Source organism: Psittacula echo, assembly GCF_963264785.1.
Source record: "Psittacula echo genome assembly, chromosome: 12".
NCBI lineage: Eukaryota > Metazoa > Chordata > Aves > Psittaciformes > Psittacidae > Psittacula > Psittacula echo.
Genome location: NC_137747.1, coordinates 12,930,069 through 12,944,941, shown reverse-complemented (window position 1 = coordinate 12,944,941; position 14,873 = coordinate 12,930,069). Strand labels below are relative to the sequence as shown.

Here is a 14,873-nt window from a genome sequence, read left to right as displayed (position 1 = left end):
CTTGCGAAATTAAATGCCGTCCCTAGGGGACAATAATAAATTAATCAAATCTATACACAGGACTGCTTAAAGCTCAATAATGGGCACCAGAAGGGGCACCCCCATCACCGGGAACCTTGTTGGGGGGTCCTCTGAGATGGGACCCCCACTCTGGCATCCTCCTTGCAAGGCAGGAGCCAGGGATGCTGCCGGCCCCCACCAGGCTGGGGGGGGCTGGAGGGCAAAAAAGAAAGTATTGCAAAAAGGGATGGTGAGAGGAATGGGGGGGGGGGGGGGCAGGGGCTCAGGGTGACCCCTCCTGTGCCCTGCAGCTCCCCTCAGAAGTCCAAGGGTGTGAAGTCCTCAAAGTCACAGTCAAAGAGCTCACTGATGCCCTCGCCCTCCTGCAGCCCGAAGTGATAGTCCTGCTCCTGGTTGATGAACTCGTCCGCCAGGAACTCCGGGAACACCTCCCTGCTCTGGTCCAGCAGCACGTCCATGGAGGCCAATGGTGAGAGGCTTGGCTCCTCCGCAGGGCACTTGCTGGTCCCTGGCAGCAGCGTTTCTGCAGCGATGGGAAGCAGCCGTCAATCCCACAACAACAGACAAAAAAACCCCATAAGCAGCATTTTTGGCTTTGCAGAATCTGCCTTCCCACATCCCTGCCGTGCTCGGGTGGCCGAGCATCATCCCAGCTTGTGCTGATGGCAGAGGGGCTCATGGCTACAAACACAGAAGAGGCCACAACCAGAGCCAGCAGCATCCCTGTCCCCAGCTCCATCCTGTCCCTGTCCCGGTCCCCCACCTTGCTCTCCGGGCAGCAGCGGCAAGTTCATGTCCTGGACAGGATGCAGGAGAGGGGAGGCTCTGGGCTGCAGGTGGCTGGGAGCTGACTCCTCTGCAGGGGCTTTGAAGGGGCTCTTGACAGGGCTGCAGACACCTGAGCTGTCCTCAGGGCAGAGGAAGACATCGATGGGGCCCTGAGTGCTTCGCAAGGATACCTGGAAAGCCTGAGGAAAGAGGAGAGGAGTGACACCAGGAGGCACAAGGATGCCTGGGGAGCCTGGGCTGTGCAGACACAGGGTGGTCCCAGCTCACCTCCGCTGGGTCGGAGACCTGCAGCTGGGTCTCTGCGGGGGCTTTGATAACCATCACCATTTGCTCCGAGGGGTCCACAATGCTGCGGAGGTCCTGGCAGGTCACATAGGCTGCGGTATGGCGGGTCAAGGAGCAGACATGTGGTGCTATGAACCATGCCGTGACCCAGCTGGGTCCCCTCCCCGCCAGCCCCATCCCATCCTGCACAAAGGATATTGCTGGTTGGCGGGGTCCTCAGTGAGCAGGCGCAGCTGCGCTGAGCACGTCTGGATGAGCTCGTCCAGCTGCCACTCCGCTGCCTGCAGCTCCCGCAGCTCCTGCTCCAGCCGCCGGTGCCGGCCCGGGGCACCCACCGCGGCCTGGCTGCCCCTGCAGAGCACCACGGGCATCAGCACCCAAACACACAGCTCCCTCTGCCCCGCACCATGACCGACCCTATCCCACACCCAGGGAATGGACCTCGCAGGGGTTTCTCTATAGGGCACAGCCCTGGGGTCCCTCTCCTGAGCCTGGACACAGCCTCCACTCCTCAGACTTGGCACAGGGAGCCAGAGGGGGCCTGACAGCCAGCACAGGAGTACTGATGCTGCTCAGGAGCCACCTGCAATGGAGCACAGCCCTCACCCAGACCACGTGAAGTGGCTCCTCAGCCACCACTTGAACCCCAAGCAAGGCCCTCTCCACCCCACGCCTGGCCCAGGCAGCTCCCCCATCCAAAGGGACAACCAGGCACAGCCCCAGAAGCCCAGCCCAGGGACGTACAGCCACTGGATGTTGTTCTTGGACTTCTTGGTGATGAGCTGGATGCCCTCCAGGACGTTGGTGATGTCGTAGATGCGCCTCTTCTGCACCTTCAGGACCTCGGCCGCCCAGTTGAGGTCCACGACACCATCAGGGGACTGGCTCAGCAGTTCCAGGAAGCGCTTGGTGGTGAGGTTCAGTGAGGTTTCGTAGCGGGACTTCTCCCCAGGAGACTTTGCCCCTGCCAGCCACCGAAGACAAGCGTGGTTTAGCCAGAAGGGAAACCCAAAACATCCCCCACGCTCACAGGTGGCCCATGGACCAGGACCAACACCCTGAAACCATCTGCTTTCTCTGAGCAATGGGCTAAGCTCCCCACACCCTCCATGGGAAGGATGCTGCAGGACCCAGCACAGGCTTTGACACTCATGCTCAGCCGTGATCACAAGCTCCTCTGTGACACCAAGGTACCAGGGCTCTGGGAGGGGGGAGATGATGGAGGGTCCACCTGGGTTGGCTGGAGGGGTCAGAGGGAGCAGAGCCGATACCTCTGATGGGGTTCCTGGGCTTGCCCCGGCCCACTGGCAGGCTCTCCGCTATGTACTGGTGATCCGTCTCCAAGTTCAGCTTCCTCTTCACCTGCAAGTGATGGGGCTCATTGGGGGAGCAGCCACCACCTCCCAGGAACCCCTCCTCGGGGATGCTGAGCCCCGCTGCCGGTAGGAGCAGGGTCAGAGGAGCGGCTCCACAGCTGACACACACACAGCGGGGCCAGGGCCCCGCCACGCTGCGGGGAGCGCCCCAAAGCAGGCAGGGGCAGAGCCCGGACCAGCGGGGCGACTTCCGGAGCGGCATCGCTCGGCAGGTGCGCTGCGTGGCACGGCACAGGACACGGCACAGGGCACGGCACAACAAGGTGGGGAGCAGGGAGCAGCACTGCCCGGCGTGGCACGGCACAGCCCGGCCCAGTACGCAGCCCGACCCAGCGCGGCCGAGTATCTCACGGCTCGGGGCATAGCACGGCCCAGTACCCAGCACAGCCCCGCCGTAGCCCGCAGAGTCCCGGTCTCCGCAGCCCCCTCCCTATCCCGATCCCAGTCCCGGTGGTTACCGGCGGGCGGCCCAGCGCGGGCCGGCGCGGCGCGGCTCCGGGCCGGGCGGGTTGCGGTGTAGCGAAGAGCAAGACCTGGTCGGTATCGGGGTGTCCTCCTCCGCCGCCCGCGGGCTCGTCAGCGGCGGCGGAGACGATGAGGAGGTGCGGGGAGGAGCTGCCCAGCAGCGCCGCCAGCCCCGCCGCGCCGCCGCCCGCCGCCGCCATGGCTCACATGGCCACCGGGGCGACGGGCGGCGGGGCGGGGAAGGCTCTTGTAGGGTCACGGCCCATGACCGGGCAGCGAGAACCGCTCCCACCGCCCGTATTGTTCGGTACAACCGGCTCCGGCGCGCCTTCTTTGCGCGCCAAATCCTTTTTGCCGCGAAAGCGGCGCGAGTCTCCCCGCCACCCGTCTCATTGGCTGCCACAGACATCGGGAACCGCGGTAGGGGGAGCGGAGGAGCCGTCTCATTGGTCAGTGACGGGCGGTGCCGCACGCTTATTGGTTGAGGGTGGACAGGTGGCCAATCAGCGGAGCCGCGGGGGTGTGGAGCGGGGACAGTGAGGCGGTGAAAGGAGGGGAACGGTGGCATCTGCCGCCGTTCCCCCCTTTTCACCGCCCCACTGTCCCCCCCAGGGAAATCCAGCTCCAAAGCATCCCTATCCCAGCATCCAGGTCCTGCCCGGTGTTTCGCATCGGAGGAGGAGAAGGAGGAGGAGGAAGGCACTGGCACACACCCATATGTCAAGTTCACATCACCCACGGACTCTGCCTTGGAGCGGGATGGTCCGTGAGGAGTGTTGGGAATCTTGCACTGGGATGGAAGTGATACTGTATTAAAGTATTTTGGGGTGAAGAGATGAGTTCAGTGCTGGCCCATCTCCCTTCTTCCAAGCCCACCCTGAGACTGGATGAGGTTTTGGGACCTGGGATTGCTCAAGGGATCTGGCTCACACTGAAAGATTGGGAATGCTCCAATCTGGTCTGTTGGAGGGATGATTCACGGCATTTTCAGCTTCCAAACACCCAACAGCTGTGGATCTCAGTTTCCTCAGCACTAGGTGATAACCCCTTGCAGGGCAAGAGGCAAAATCCACACTTGAACATGTCAACAGCTATCTCTGGTGGCGGGATGGTGAGGCCAGGGGTGAGGCTGGGGCAGACAGGATGGCAGCCACCACACTGAGGGAGATGATGGTTCATCCACCCGTGAGACACAGCACAGGCAGCTCCCACCAGCAGCGTGTGGGATGCTGATAACTCTCCTGCTGCATGAGGAGGCAAAATGTAAAGGAATAATAATATATATCCATAAACCCTCCCCATTTAAAGACAAGGCCTTTCCCAGGGCACAGAGATGTTGTAGCTCACAGCCAGACACCCAACCCCCCCCCGTGCCCCCCAGGAGCTGCCTTACATGTCCCGGGGGGAGCCTTGACTGACACTGGGCATGGCTGTTGGCCTGTGGTGGCCCCCGCCTGCTGCTGATCCCAGCGTGCCCGGGATGCAGGAGATGGGTGTTTTTCCCACCAGTGCGTGGGATGCAGGAGGCATCTGAAGCGATGAGTTAACTTCTGTGCAGCAGAGCAGATCCTGACACGCTGTGCCCCTGCACTGGCCAAACAGGTTTCAGGCTTTAAAGGATTTTATGCTGGATACTTTGGCAGTGGCTGCAATTCCCCTGCAGGGCAGCCAGCACCGAGCAGTGCTGTGATTTCACAGAGTCCTTGGGAAGGGACCTCAAAGCTCACTCAGTTCCAACCCCTGCCACAGGCAGGGACACCTTCCACTGGAGCAGCTTGCTCCGAGCCCCTGTGTCCAACCTGGCCTTCAACACTGCCAGGGATGGGGCAGCCACAGCTTCTCTGGGCACCCTGTGCCAGCGCCTCAGCACCCTCACAGGGAAGAGCTTCTGCCTAAGAGCTCATCTCAGTCTCCCCTCTGGCAGGTTAAAGCCATTCCCCTTGGCCTGTCCCCACAGTCCCTTGTCCAAAGCCCCTCTTCCAGGTTTCCTGTCAGCCCCTTTAGGCACTAGTAACACCAGTAACATGCTGCATGTCCACGACCAATCACTTCACCTCCCTGTGTCTCATTTCTTCATCCACAAAGAGCAAACAGAAACACTGCCACGCTTAAAGCAAATGAGCACAGTTAATTAACACCTGGTCCTGCTGTTATCTCAGGGCCGCTCTCCCGAGCCCTTGCGCTGCAATTCTATCATTGCTGTGAAGAACAAGCAACAGTTAGCCCAGGTGTGAGCACAGAGTTCACGTTGCTCCATCTGGGAAGGGGGAAAGGCAGCCCCGGGATGGCCGTGGTGCTCTCCCTGTCCCCGGGGGAGCCTCAGCCAGGCGCTTCCCGGGATGCTGCGGGCTTTGGGACACAGCTGCTGCACCAGCTGCTCCTTCGGGCTCACAAAGGACAGGCCTTCCCCCCAGCCCGGTTCATGCGAGGGGGGGTATTCAGGGGGAGTGGGCGGAGCTCTGCCTCTCTCCTCTCCTCTCCTCCAAGCAGGGCTGTTGGTGCTGGCGGTGAAGGACGGCAGGCACCAGGACAAATGAAAGACAGTGAAAGACAAAAATGAAAGAAAAAAAATGCTGGTGTGAGAGGGAAGGGCCGGGGCTTTCCTTGCATGCATATGAGGGAAGGCAGATGAATCCCGGCTCCTGCACAGCTGCAGCCTCCTCCCGGCCTCACCAGCCCTGCTGAGGGGACGTGCTCCCAAGATGAGCTGTCTGGCAGGTGCTGCACAGAGATAAAGTCCTGTCTCGATGGCCCCGCTTGATCACAGAGAGGATCAGGAAGCTGTTCATAGCTTTGTACCCCAGATAGATTCACCCTGCAGCAGGCACTGAGTTTGGGTGGGTTTTGGCTGCCTTGCAGTCGGGACTGGCTCTGGCAAAGGGGTATCTGCTGGGCCCTGTGCTGAAGGAAAAGCTCAGACGAGGGCTGCAGATAGAGCCAGAGCTGGTGTCTACACTGCTAAATCATCTCACAGTGGGAGCATGCAGGAGGTGAGCTGGAGGATGCACACACATCCCTGTGCTGTTAACCTCAGCATGTAGGTGTCCCAGAAGCACCTTTACTGTCCTTGTCACCTACAGTGTGGTCCTGCTTTCAGCAGTTCCCACATGGACTGTGTCATGTGAAGGGAAGCACAACATCCACCCAGCTCTTCCCCTGTGGCAGGGGGTTGGAACTGGATGATCTTTAAGGTCCCTTCCAACTCAAACCAGTCTGTGGTCTGTCCCCAAGGATGACAGGGCCCCAGTATCCCTGCAGCTTGGATCCTTCCCCAGCTACCAGTGGTGCAGCAGGTAGAGCTGATGCTGTGGGCAGAGCAGCACTGGCTGTTGCCTCCACACTGACAACACCAGAGCACAACTGATAACAATGCACTTTGTGTGTGGCTTCTCTACATATAGGAGTAGTAGCATTTAATAACTAAGCATTACTTCATATATCTTAGCTTAATGATGATGACAGCAAAAAAAATGACAAAAAATGAGGGTTTTATTTTTATTCTAGAAAGCACAGTATTGAAGTGATCATACAGAAGTGATTATATCTGCACATGAGTGTGGCAGGTCTTGGGTTGCTGTACTCCACTGTCTGCAAAAGGAGTCAATTCATCATGGACAGAGCTACTTCAACAACCCCCTGCCTCCTCTTCTGCACGTCTTAAACTCAAAACCTGAACCATTGTTACAAGCATCCTGATCAGGGTCATTACAAGTTACCTGAGTTTATGTTCCTTGTTTTATTCTATGCTGTCAGAAAATCAAGGCCTGGATTACATGGCAATCATGGACATAAAACATATACCAAAAGCAGAGCGAATAGTGCTTGTGTCACAGAGCATTTAATTTGTTTTCCCCTCCTCATCACCAGTCTCATAAGGAAATGAGACAGACAAAAGAGAAGAAGTTCCCTCCTCCAACAATCGGGTCTGAACACACAGGTTGAAGAGTCAAGATTAGCACCCCTAAAGCACTAACAGTGGCCAGCAGGCATTAGGCTGGGGAGCATTACACCTCATTTCCTCTGCTCTCTTATCTCCTCGTTTCAAAACCAGCATCAGAAAATGGGACACATTCTGCTCAGGTTGCCATGATCCAGGAAGACAAACACAGGCTGACAAATAGGAAACAGCACCCGGCTCGGGTGGGAGCCAAAGGTCGCGTTTGTGCTGACACAGTGAAAACGGGTTGGAGTCACAGCAGCTTCTCCTGTGTGAGGGGATCTGCAGGGGGTTCTGGTCACCCCAGCACCACCAGCCAAATGTGACAGCACCTGGCTGGCTGCAGAGCTCAGCGTGCCCCGGGGACCCTCTGCAGTCACTGGGGCTCCCCATGGGTGCCTGGTTCACTCTGCTTCAGCAGCTGGAGATCATCCCACATGCCTGCCCCAACCCAGCTGGGTTTAAAGCCCAGCTTGAACTACTCTACCAGGGCAAGAAGAGCTTGCATCATGGATATGAAAGTCTTCTGCAGCCTTTCCACCCTGGCTGCTTGGAGCAGGGCTGGTGATTACCCAGACACAGACACCCTACGACCACAGGTTCATACCTCTGTGAGCGCTTCCCAGTGGCACTCATGGCACAAGCAGAGGTTTTGCCTTCACAGATATCCTTCCCCTTCACTGAAAGGATCAAACAGAGTCCAGCAGACCTGAGCTAAACCAAATGTCACACCCCTCTCCCTCCCCCATTTCATTTTCCCCTTTGTTAAATAATGCAATTGTCCCAGAAAGGGTCCTGACAGCCAGCCCTGGCACACAAGCTGTCCTCCAAAGAGCAGGGAAGCACAGTGGGAATGCTGGGGCAGCATGCAGCCACAGTAAATAACCCTGAGCTGCTTTGTTCCTTCAGCAAATAAATGATTAATAGCTCACTGCAGTCACTCTGCTATTCACTTGGAGAACTTTTGATCAGTTTGATTCATTAACCTTTAAAACTGCCTTGAAGGGAGGCTGCAAATCGAAAGAAGAAGCATCAGTTTAAAATGAACACTTCAGTTTTATCCAGTAATCTTCATTTTAGACAAGCACTGAGACACTTTGCTCCTCTTTAGAGGCTCTGAGCATTGCACAGTCAGGTGTCAAGAAATAACAAGGGAGAATTAAGTTGACGTAGACAAACAAACCTATTGCATCTGAACATTCCAACCCGATCAGGGATGGCGGCAGAAAATGCCACATTGTGGTTCTGAAGCATTTGGCTGATTTGCAGGTGGCTTCCAACTGTCTCTTTCTTCTTTTGGTTTTAATGCTGCTAAAAAAGGGACACAAGCAGGGGACTCCAAGCCCCACACAAAGCACTGGGGGGAGGGCAGGCAGTGGAACTTCTGTATCCGAAAAGTCTGTCTCAGACTAATTACTTCTAGTTCACTTCCTTACTACACGCCCGCATTGTTCCAACACCTTGGTAGCATAAGGGGTTCATCTCCAGCTATCTGGTCCCAGAACCAGCAATGCAGGCTAATGCCATTAAAGAACTGTTCCAATTACTTCCCTGGGGAATGAAGTGACTTGCAGCTTAACGTCCTGCCCCAGCACAGCAGGAAAACCAACCGTCCACAAAGGCGCTGCTAATGGCTCTGCTGCTCCATGGACCTGCTCTGGGATGAGCTGCAGTTTGTCTTCCAGGGCCAGCAGCTGCTTCCTGGAGCACAAGTACAGATGGCTGGAGGCTCAGGCACAATTTGCTTTGAGAGTGAGGTTGGGGGATAGATTCCCCAAGAGAAAAAGAGGCTTTTGAACACGGACAACTGATAGCCACTGCTGCCAGGCGGATACTAGAAACTTGCTATGGGCTTGTTTGTACCTTCTAGAGAGGACAGAGATACTACATAGTGTAAAAAGCGCAGGACAAGCCACTTGTCCTTCCCGTGGCCAGAAAAGTGCTTCCCAAGCAGCCACATGGTTGCAGTGGTAGTAGAACTACTTAGCAGAGGAAAACAATTTTGCCTCTAAGGGACTCACAAGCCTTTCTCAGAGGCAGAAATGACAGGTGTACATTAAAGAGGTTAAACCCTCTTTCCAGCCACACACTCACGCAACCAGCCTGCACCATCTCCTGCTACAGTAATTACACATGCTGAAGGATCTGGGAGCCTAAATAGTTGTAGGGAGAAATTCTCAAGCCACAGCTGTCAGATCATGGAGGAGTTCTTTGAAATCCCACCACAGCTTATAGGAATCTGCAATATTAGGACACTGACATTCTTATTTGGGACAATATTGAGGCTTCTGACATAAAAAGAGAGTGCTGCACTGTGCTGCTTCAGACACCCAGAGTAGTGAAAAGAAAGACAGGATGTTAGGTTGGATATAAGGCAGAAGTTCTTCCCTGTGAGGGTGCTGAGGCGCTGGCCCAGGGTGCCCAGAGAAGCTGTGGCTGCCCCATCCCTGGTAGAGTTCAAGGCCAGGTTGGACACAGGGGCTTGGAGCAAGCTGCTCCAGTGGAAGGTGTCCCTGCCCATGGCAGGGGTTGGAACTGGATGAGCTTTAAGGTCCCTTCCAACCCAAACCATTCCATGATTTCATGTTTATAAAGAAATCAGACCTTCAGTTTCAGTATTTTTTCTGAACTTGAATCTTTAAGCTTATCTACACCAAGCAAAATATTCACCTACAATGAAACAAACCCAGTTCCTAATGCCTATAGCTTTCTATAGCTTTCCTGAGGTCTAGCTTAAATATTGCTGAGTGTTCAAGTGTTCAGTACAGGGTGTAAAAGCAGGTGAAGTTTAAAGTTGAAGATGCCACAGACAGTTGTTATGGCAAAGCACTATCTTGTCTTTTGGGCACCAAACACATGAGCACAAAGCAGCCTCCGTCTCTATACTGTGAGATCTCACAGGGGATGTAGTTAGGACTCAGGGTTAGATTCAGTTCAAGAAGACTCTATTCCTACTCCAGCAGAGCCACTCGGGATGCAATTCAGTCCCAAACGTCATAGCACCAGGCAATGGGAAGGGGAATATTTCAACCTCTCTTTTGCTGACACAGAGAGCAGAAAAACCAGAGAGCAAAGCAGCATTCAGAATAGATGTAATAGTAGTGAAAGAGCTTAGGACAAGGAAAAATGACTTAAGAGGAAATGGAGAAGTTTCTACTCAGAAGCTACCTGAACTTAAAAGGTATCATTTCAGTCACACCATTGAACACAACCAATTGCTACAGCCTGGAGGGTACAGAAACTGCAAAAGATGATGAACAGCATCAGTGGGATGATGAAATGTTGTGGCCAGGTCAGGATAGAAAAGCAGATGGGTACAGAGAGAGCAAACAAAACAGTCCTGGCTGAGCCAAGGGAATGGCTGGCACAGGGAACTTAATGCTGTCTTACAAATATCACCACAAAACCCCAGTGCATCAGGAATTATTTTAATGTACATTATTAAGTGAATGGCTTAGTGTTATATGGCAGAGCAATGCTCTGCACTAACAGTTTTAGTTTGTTCATTTTAATAGCTTTTGTCCTTTCCCAGCTATCTGGTTGATCTCGTGTTCCAGCCCCATGTGTGCTGTGCTACTTCTGGGGCTCAGCAGGATATTTCGACAAGGAAGATTCACTCATCTACTCACCCCTGGACTCAACAAACTACAGGTACATTCAAGCTTGATTATCACTAACATGTGCCACTGCTGGGGAGAGCAGATCCTGGCCCTACAAGAAATGCATGTGCTTATCTTCCACCTAAAGAAAAGTGCCTGTTGCAAGTGGTGCTCACTCATACACATGAAGCACCAGGGTGCTATCTGAGGCGTGCAATGGGCCCTAGCCTGTTTCCAGAGCAGCCTGAGTTGCGTAACTGTTCTTGGTATTTAGTTCAAACAGCTCTTAAAAACTTTACCAATAAGTTTCAAATAACAACAAGGTATTAATTAGTGCATTTGCAGAGGGATAGATTCAGCCCAAGTGCATGAAAGAAACCAAACAAAAGTAATCTTTCCAAGCCCCACTTCCCAGGCTCGTACCATACAACTTTAACAGTTTTATTTCTCCAACATCTTAATGTCTCCCTGAGGGCAAACTGCAGAGAAACCCTCTTAAGGAGCACACATTGTCCTTGGATTAGCTTAAACAAGACTGCCCGTCAGCCACAGAAATGAAGAAATGATAGTTTTGCTTTGAGATGTGAGCAGGTCCCTGCTCCCCTCCCACTATGGGGAGCACAGTGAGCAGTCAGATGATCCCAGAACGGTTTTTCATGGTTAGACATACTGTCAGCCTGTTATTTTGTAAGTGTATTTAGTCTCTTAAAAAAGCCCCAAATCTATTCTTGTGGGGAAAATAAGGCCTCTTTTAAAAAAGACTGCACCAAGTATTTACTCGCTCTAAACAGGGCCAAGAAAAGACTGATCAGAACACTCTGGCCAGGATACAAGAGGCAACTGTGCTTAACAGCTGTTAAATTAACTAAATCACCAGTCAGGAGCAACAGAAGAACCCTTTCCCTTAGCTGCCAGAAGGTGCCATCCCATTCCGATGTGTTTTACAATGACCCACCTACTTGTCTGTCCTTTTGTTATAAATGAGGAAGTCAGAGATGTCGTGCCATGCATTGCTATCGTCGTACAGGTAGGTCATGGAGGACTGCAGGGAGGGCTGCAGGGTGTGCCGGTGGTACTCGAAGAGCCACAGAACTGTGCCCCAGATCAGAGCAGCAACAAGTGGAAAGGGATCCTGCTTTGGCTGTGGAATATATCCCTTTTCCACTGCCAGCCGAGACAGGCCAAACAGGATCCGGGACAGCAGGTACATGATGATCTGCATGACAGAAAACCCAAACAGCATGAGATAAACACCCTGAGCAGGTACATCGGCCAGGCTGGGTGATGTAGAAGCAATAAGGCTGTAAGAGGGGTGGAAACAGTTTCCCCAACTTAAAGGCAAACACATTGTAGGTTCATGTATCAAGAAATCTTTCTAGCAGGAGATGTCTGTGTCCTCCAAATCCTACTTCTCTGCCTGGGCTCTAATTTAGTAATAGACAAGTTACACTTCACACATCTTTGCAGTTGCACAACTTCTGTCCTTGATCAGTTGTTACCTCAGATGCTGCTGCTGATGTAACAGTCACAGAGCAGCTATGGTCACCTCTCAGGCAGGGACACACTCAGAAGTGTGGACACATCCTAAACCCTGGCCTGACTGATCCTCCTGCAGGGCATTGTATAAGTAAAACACTTGATTAAGCTACATCCGTGTGTTTTACTGACTGATAAAACTGACTGTGCTAACAACCAGCTTTCAATCAAACATCCCCTGAGCAGCTTTTGTTTAACTAGGTTAGTGTAGCTCAGTAACTGTCTGTGCTCTGCACCTGCAGCATTCACAATAAAGGGTTTAGCCTGTGAGTAGGCAGAGCAGGAGCACACACAGCTGGTTACCACAGCCCAGATGACAGGGGGGTGAGCGAAACCAACAGCTCTGGATTGTGTGCCTGTCTGCCTTCCTAGTCTTACAAGTGCAGCTCTAGAGGTAAAGCTGAGCTTTTAGTGCTCACATTGCACACACCTTAGACAGAGGCACACAGCCACCTCTACAACTGAAGTGTAAAGTAGCCAAAACAAGAACCTGTGTGAAGAGAAACGTGGTAAAAGAGTAACTCTAAGCTGTAAGAACCCCCAGGCACATGCCAGGCTACAGCAACCACTTCCTGGCACATGACCATCCATCTGTTGGGGCTTTTGGGCAAGGAAACTTTGAACCAACACATTTACCTGGCTGTTGATGGGGTTGTTGTCACCAAACACCAGCCAACCCCCAATGCAGGCTGCAAAGAAAGAATGAAATGGGATTTTCTTCCCCTGCAGACGGGACTGCAACGCCATCAGCCCCTTGTAGGTGAACACAAAATAGGCCAAGTTCCGGGAATGAGTGTACGTAGCCTGAGCGATCGCCTTCAATTTCTCTCTTAAACTGAAGGAAAGAAACAGATAATTAGGGGGGCACAAAGGCAGGACCATTGCAGCCCCCCAGCCTGGACACTGCCTCTGTGACAGGGACTGACAGCACGGGCACCCCACAGAACATCTGGTGAGGGAGCAGAACCCCTTCACCTCTGGCTCATTCATCAGAATAGAGCCAACTGAGACTGTGACTGTGCTGCTGTCTAATTCTATGACTAGAAATACAGCAAATTCATAAAATACATAGGAATTCATCAGAATACAGCTCTTCTTAGACTGTGATGGTGCCTCTGTCCAATTCCATGACTAGTCAAGCAGCCTTTTCTTTGATTACTACCTAGGTGCAAACCTCTGCCGTAAGTGGGGAAAGCCAAAACATGCATTGCTATGGTTTGGCTTCCCTTATTGGAGCTGACAGCAGATCACTGCTGTCTGCATCTGCTAATTTCTCCTCTGTCCACTGGTTCTCATCAATCATTGTACGAGTGGCTCACTCCATGACTACATGTATTTGGTACGTATACGAGCTGTCCTGCTTAGCTGTCAGAATGACAGACTAAGAACATGGCTCATGCATCTTTCTGCTTTTTAAGCCATTATGAAGCATGAAAAATTGAAAGTTTGGATAAAGCATTCTAAGCAGTAATACAAAACCACAGAACTAGAGTCATACCTTCCACTCTTGAAAAGGAAAGTCATCACCAGGGCATGTGGGGCACGAACTTTTGCTCCATAACTGCAAACGCAAATAGATATATCAGCATTTTTGCATTATAGAACCCCAGACTGCTTTGAGTTGGAAAGGACCTTAAAGCTCATCCAGTTCCAACCCCCTGCCACGGGCAGGGACACCTTCCACTAGAGCAGCTTGCTCCAAGCCCCTGTGTCCAACCTGGCCTTGAACACTGCCAGGGATGGGGCAGCCACAGCTTCTCTGGGCACCCTGTGCCAGCGCCTCAGCACCCTCACAGGGAAGAGCTTCTGCCTAAGAGCTCATCTCAGTCTCCCCTCGGGCAGGTTAAAGCCATTCCCCTTGGCCTGTCCCTACAGGCCCTTGTCCCAAGCCCCTCTCCAGGTTTCCTGCAGCCCCTTTAGGCACTGGAGCTGCTCTAAGGTCTCCCCTTCAGGAGCCTTCTCTTCTCCAGGCTGCCCCAGCCCAGCTCTCTCAGCCTGGCTCCAGAGCAGAGCTGCTCCAGCCCTCGCAGCATCCCCATGGCCTCTTCTGGGCTCGCTCCAGCAGCTCCACGTCCCTCTTGTGCTGCTGCCCCAGAGCTGGATGAGGGCTGCAGGGGGGGGTCTCCCCAGAGCACAGCAGAGGGGCAGGATCCCCCCCTGAGCTGCTGCTCACGCTGTGGGGGTGCAGCCCAGCACACGTTCATGTTTCTCACTGACCAGACCCCAATGCTATAAAATGATTGTATTTCTATTCCACTGACAGCCAAAAGACGCTACCTAAGCAGCCATATGTCACTTCTGAAGCAGCCCAGACGCAGCAGCACTCCCAGCCACGGGCGTACACAGAGCACATCCCTGTAAACAGAGCCCGCAGGGGACCCCAAAACCATTTTAACCCCCACATACGTGGAAGAGAGACGGAAACGCTTCTCCCGAACCTCCACTACAACAGCGCCGGCCTCCTGACAGACAAGGAGAGCGCACAACGACCCCCGGGGCCCTGAGAGAACCGAGACATCCCCCTCACCGGTCCCGGCGCCCCCCCCGTCCCCGCCCCGCCTCACTCACACGGCGCCATTGCGGAAGCCCTTGATGACGGCGAGCACAGCGCGGTACCGGCGCTGCTGCAGGAGCGCGTTAGCGGCGCGGAGCAGAGAGCGGAGCGGGTCCCCACCACCGGCCATGGCGGCACTCTCACCACCACCGGCTGCCGCTGCCACACCGCGCACGCTTCCGGGAGAGAGGCCCCGCCCACCGGGCCCATAGGCTGATTGGGCTGTCCATCAGCGCCCTTAGCCAATAAGCGGTGCTCCATTGATCACTCATTGGTGGAGAGTGTCTCTCACGCAGCCAATGGTGAATGCG

The 14,873-nt window shown here is 53.8% G+C and overlaps 2 protein-coding genes across 2 annotated transcripts; both read right to left on the bottom strand.

Moving 5' to 3' along the window:
* Positions 1 to 224: 224 nt before the first annotated feature.
* E2F1 (E2F transcription factor 1) lies at positions 225 to 2,673 on the bottom strand (the record flags this gene model as incomplete). The annotated part of the gene is made up of 6 exons (XM_080627695.1): positions 225 to 544; positions 785 to 989; positions 1,078 to 1,192; positions 1,285 to 1,446; positions 1,840 to 2,059; positions 2,367 to 2,673. The coding sequence occupies 6 exons, from the start codon at positions 2,671 to 2,673 to the stop codon at positions 318 to 320; spliced, it is 1,236 nt and encodes a 411-aa protein (XP_080483821.1). The 3' UTR covers positions 225 to 317.
* A 3,757-nt stretch (positions 2,674 to 6,430) lies between these two features.
* On the bottom strand, positions 6,431 to 14,808 carry PXMP4 (peroxisomal membrane protein 4). Its single transcript, XM_080628205.1, is given in 6 exon segments — positions 6,431 to 11,688; positions 12,645 to 12,843; positions 13,507 to 13,569; positions 14,577 to 14,728; positions 14,730 to 14,768; positions 14,770 to 14,808. Coding segments are annotated over 6 exon segments (717 nt in total). The 5' UTR covers positions 14,773 to 14,808; the 3' UTR covers positions 6,431 to 11,427.
* Positions 14,809 to 14,873: the final 65 nt, after the last annotated feature.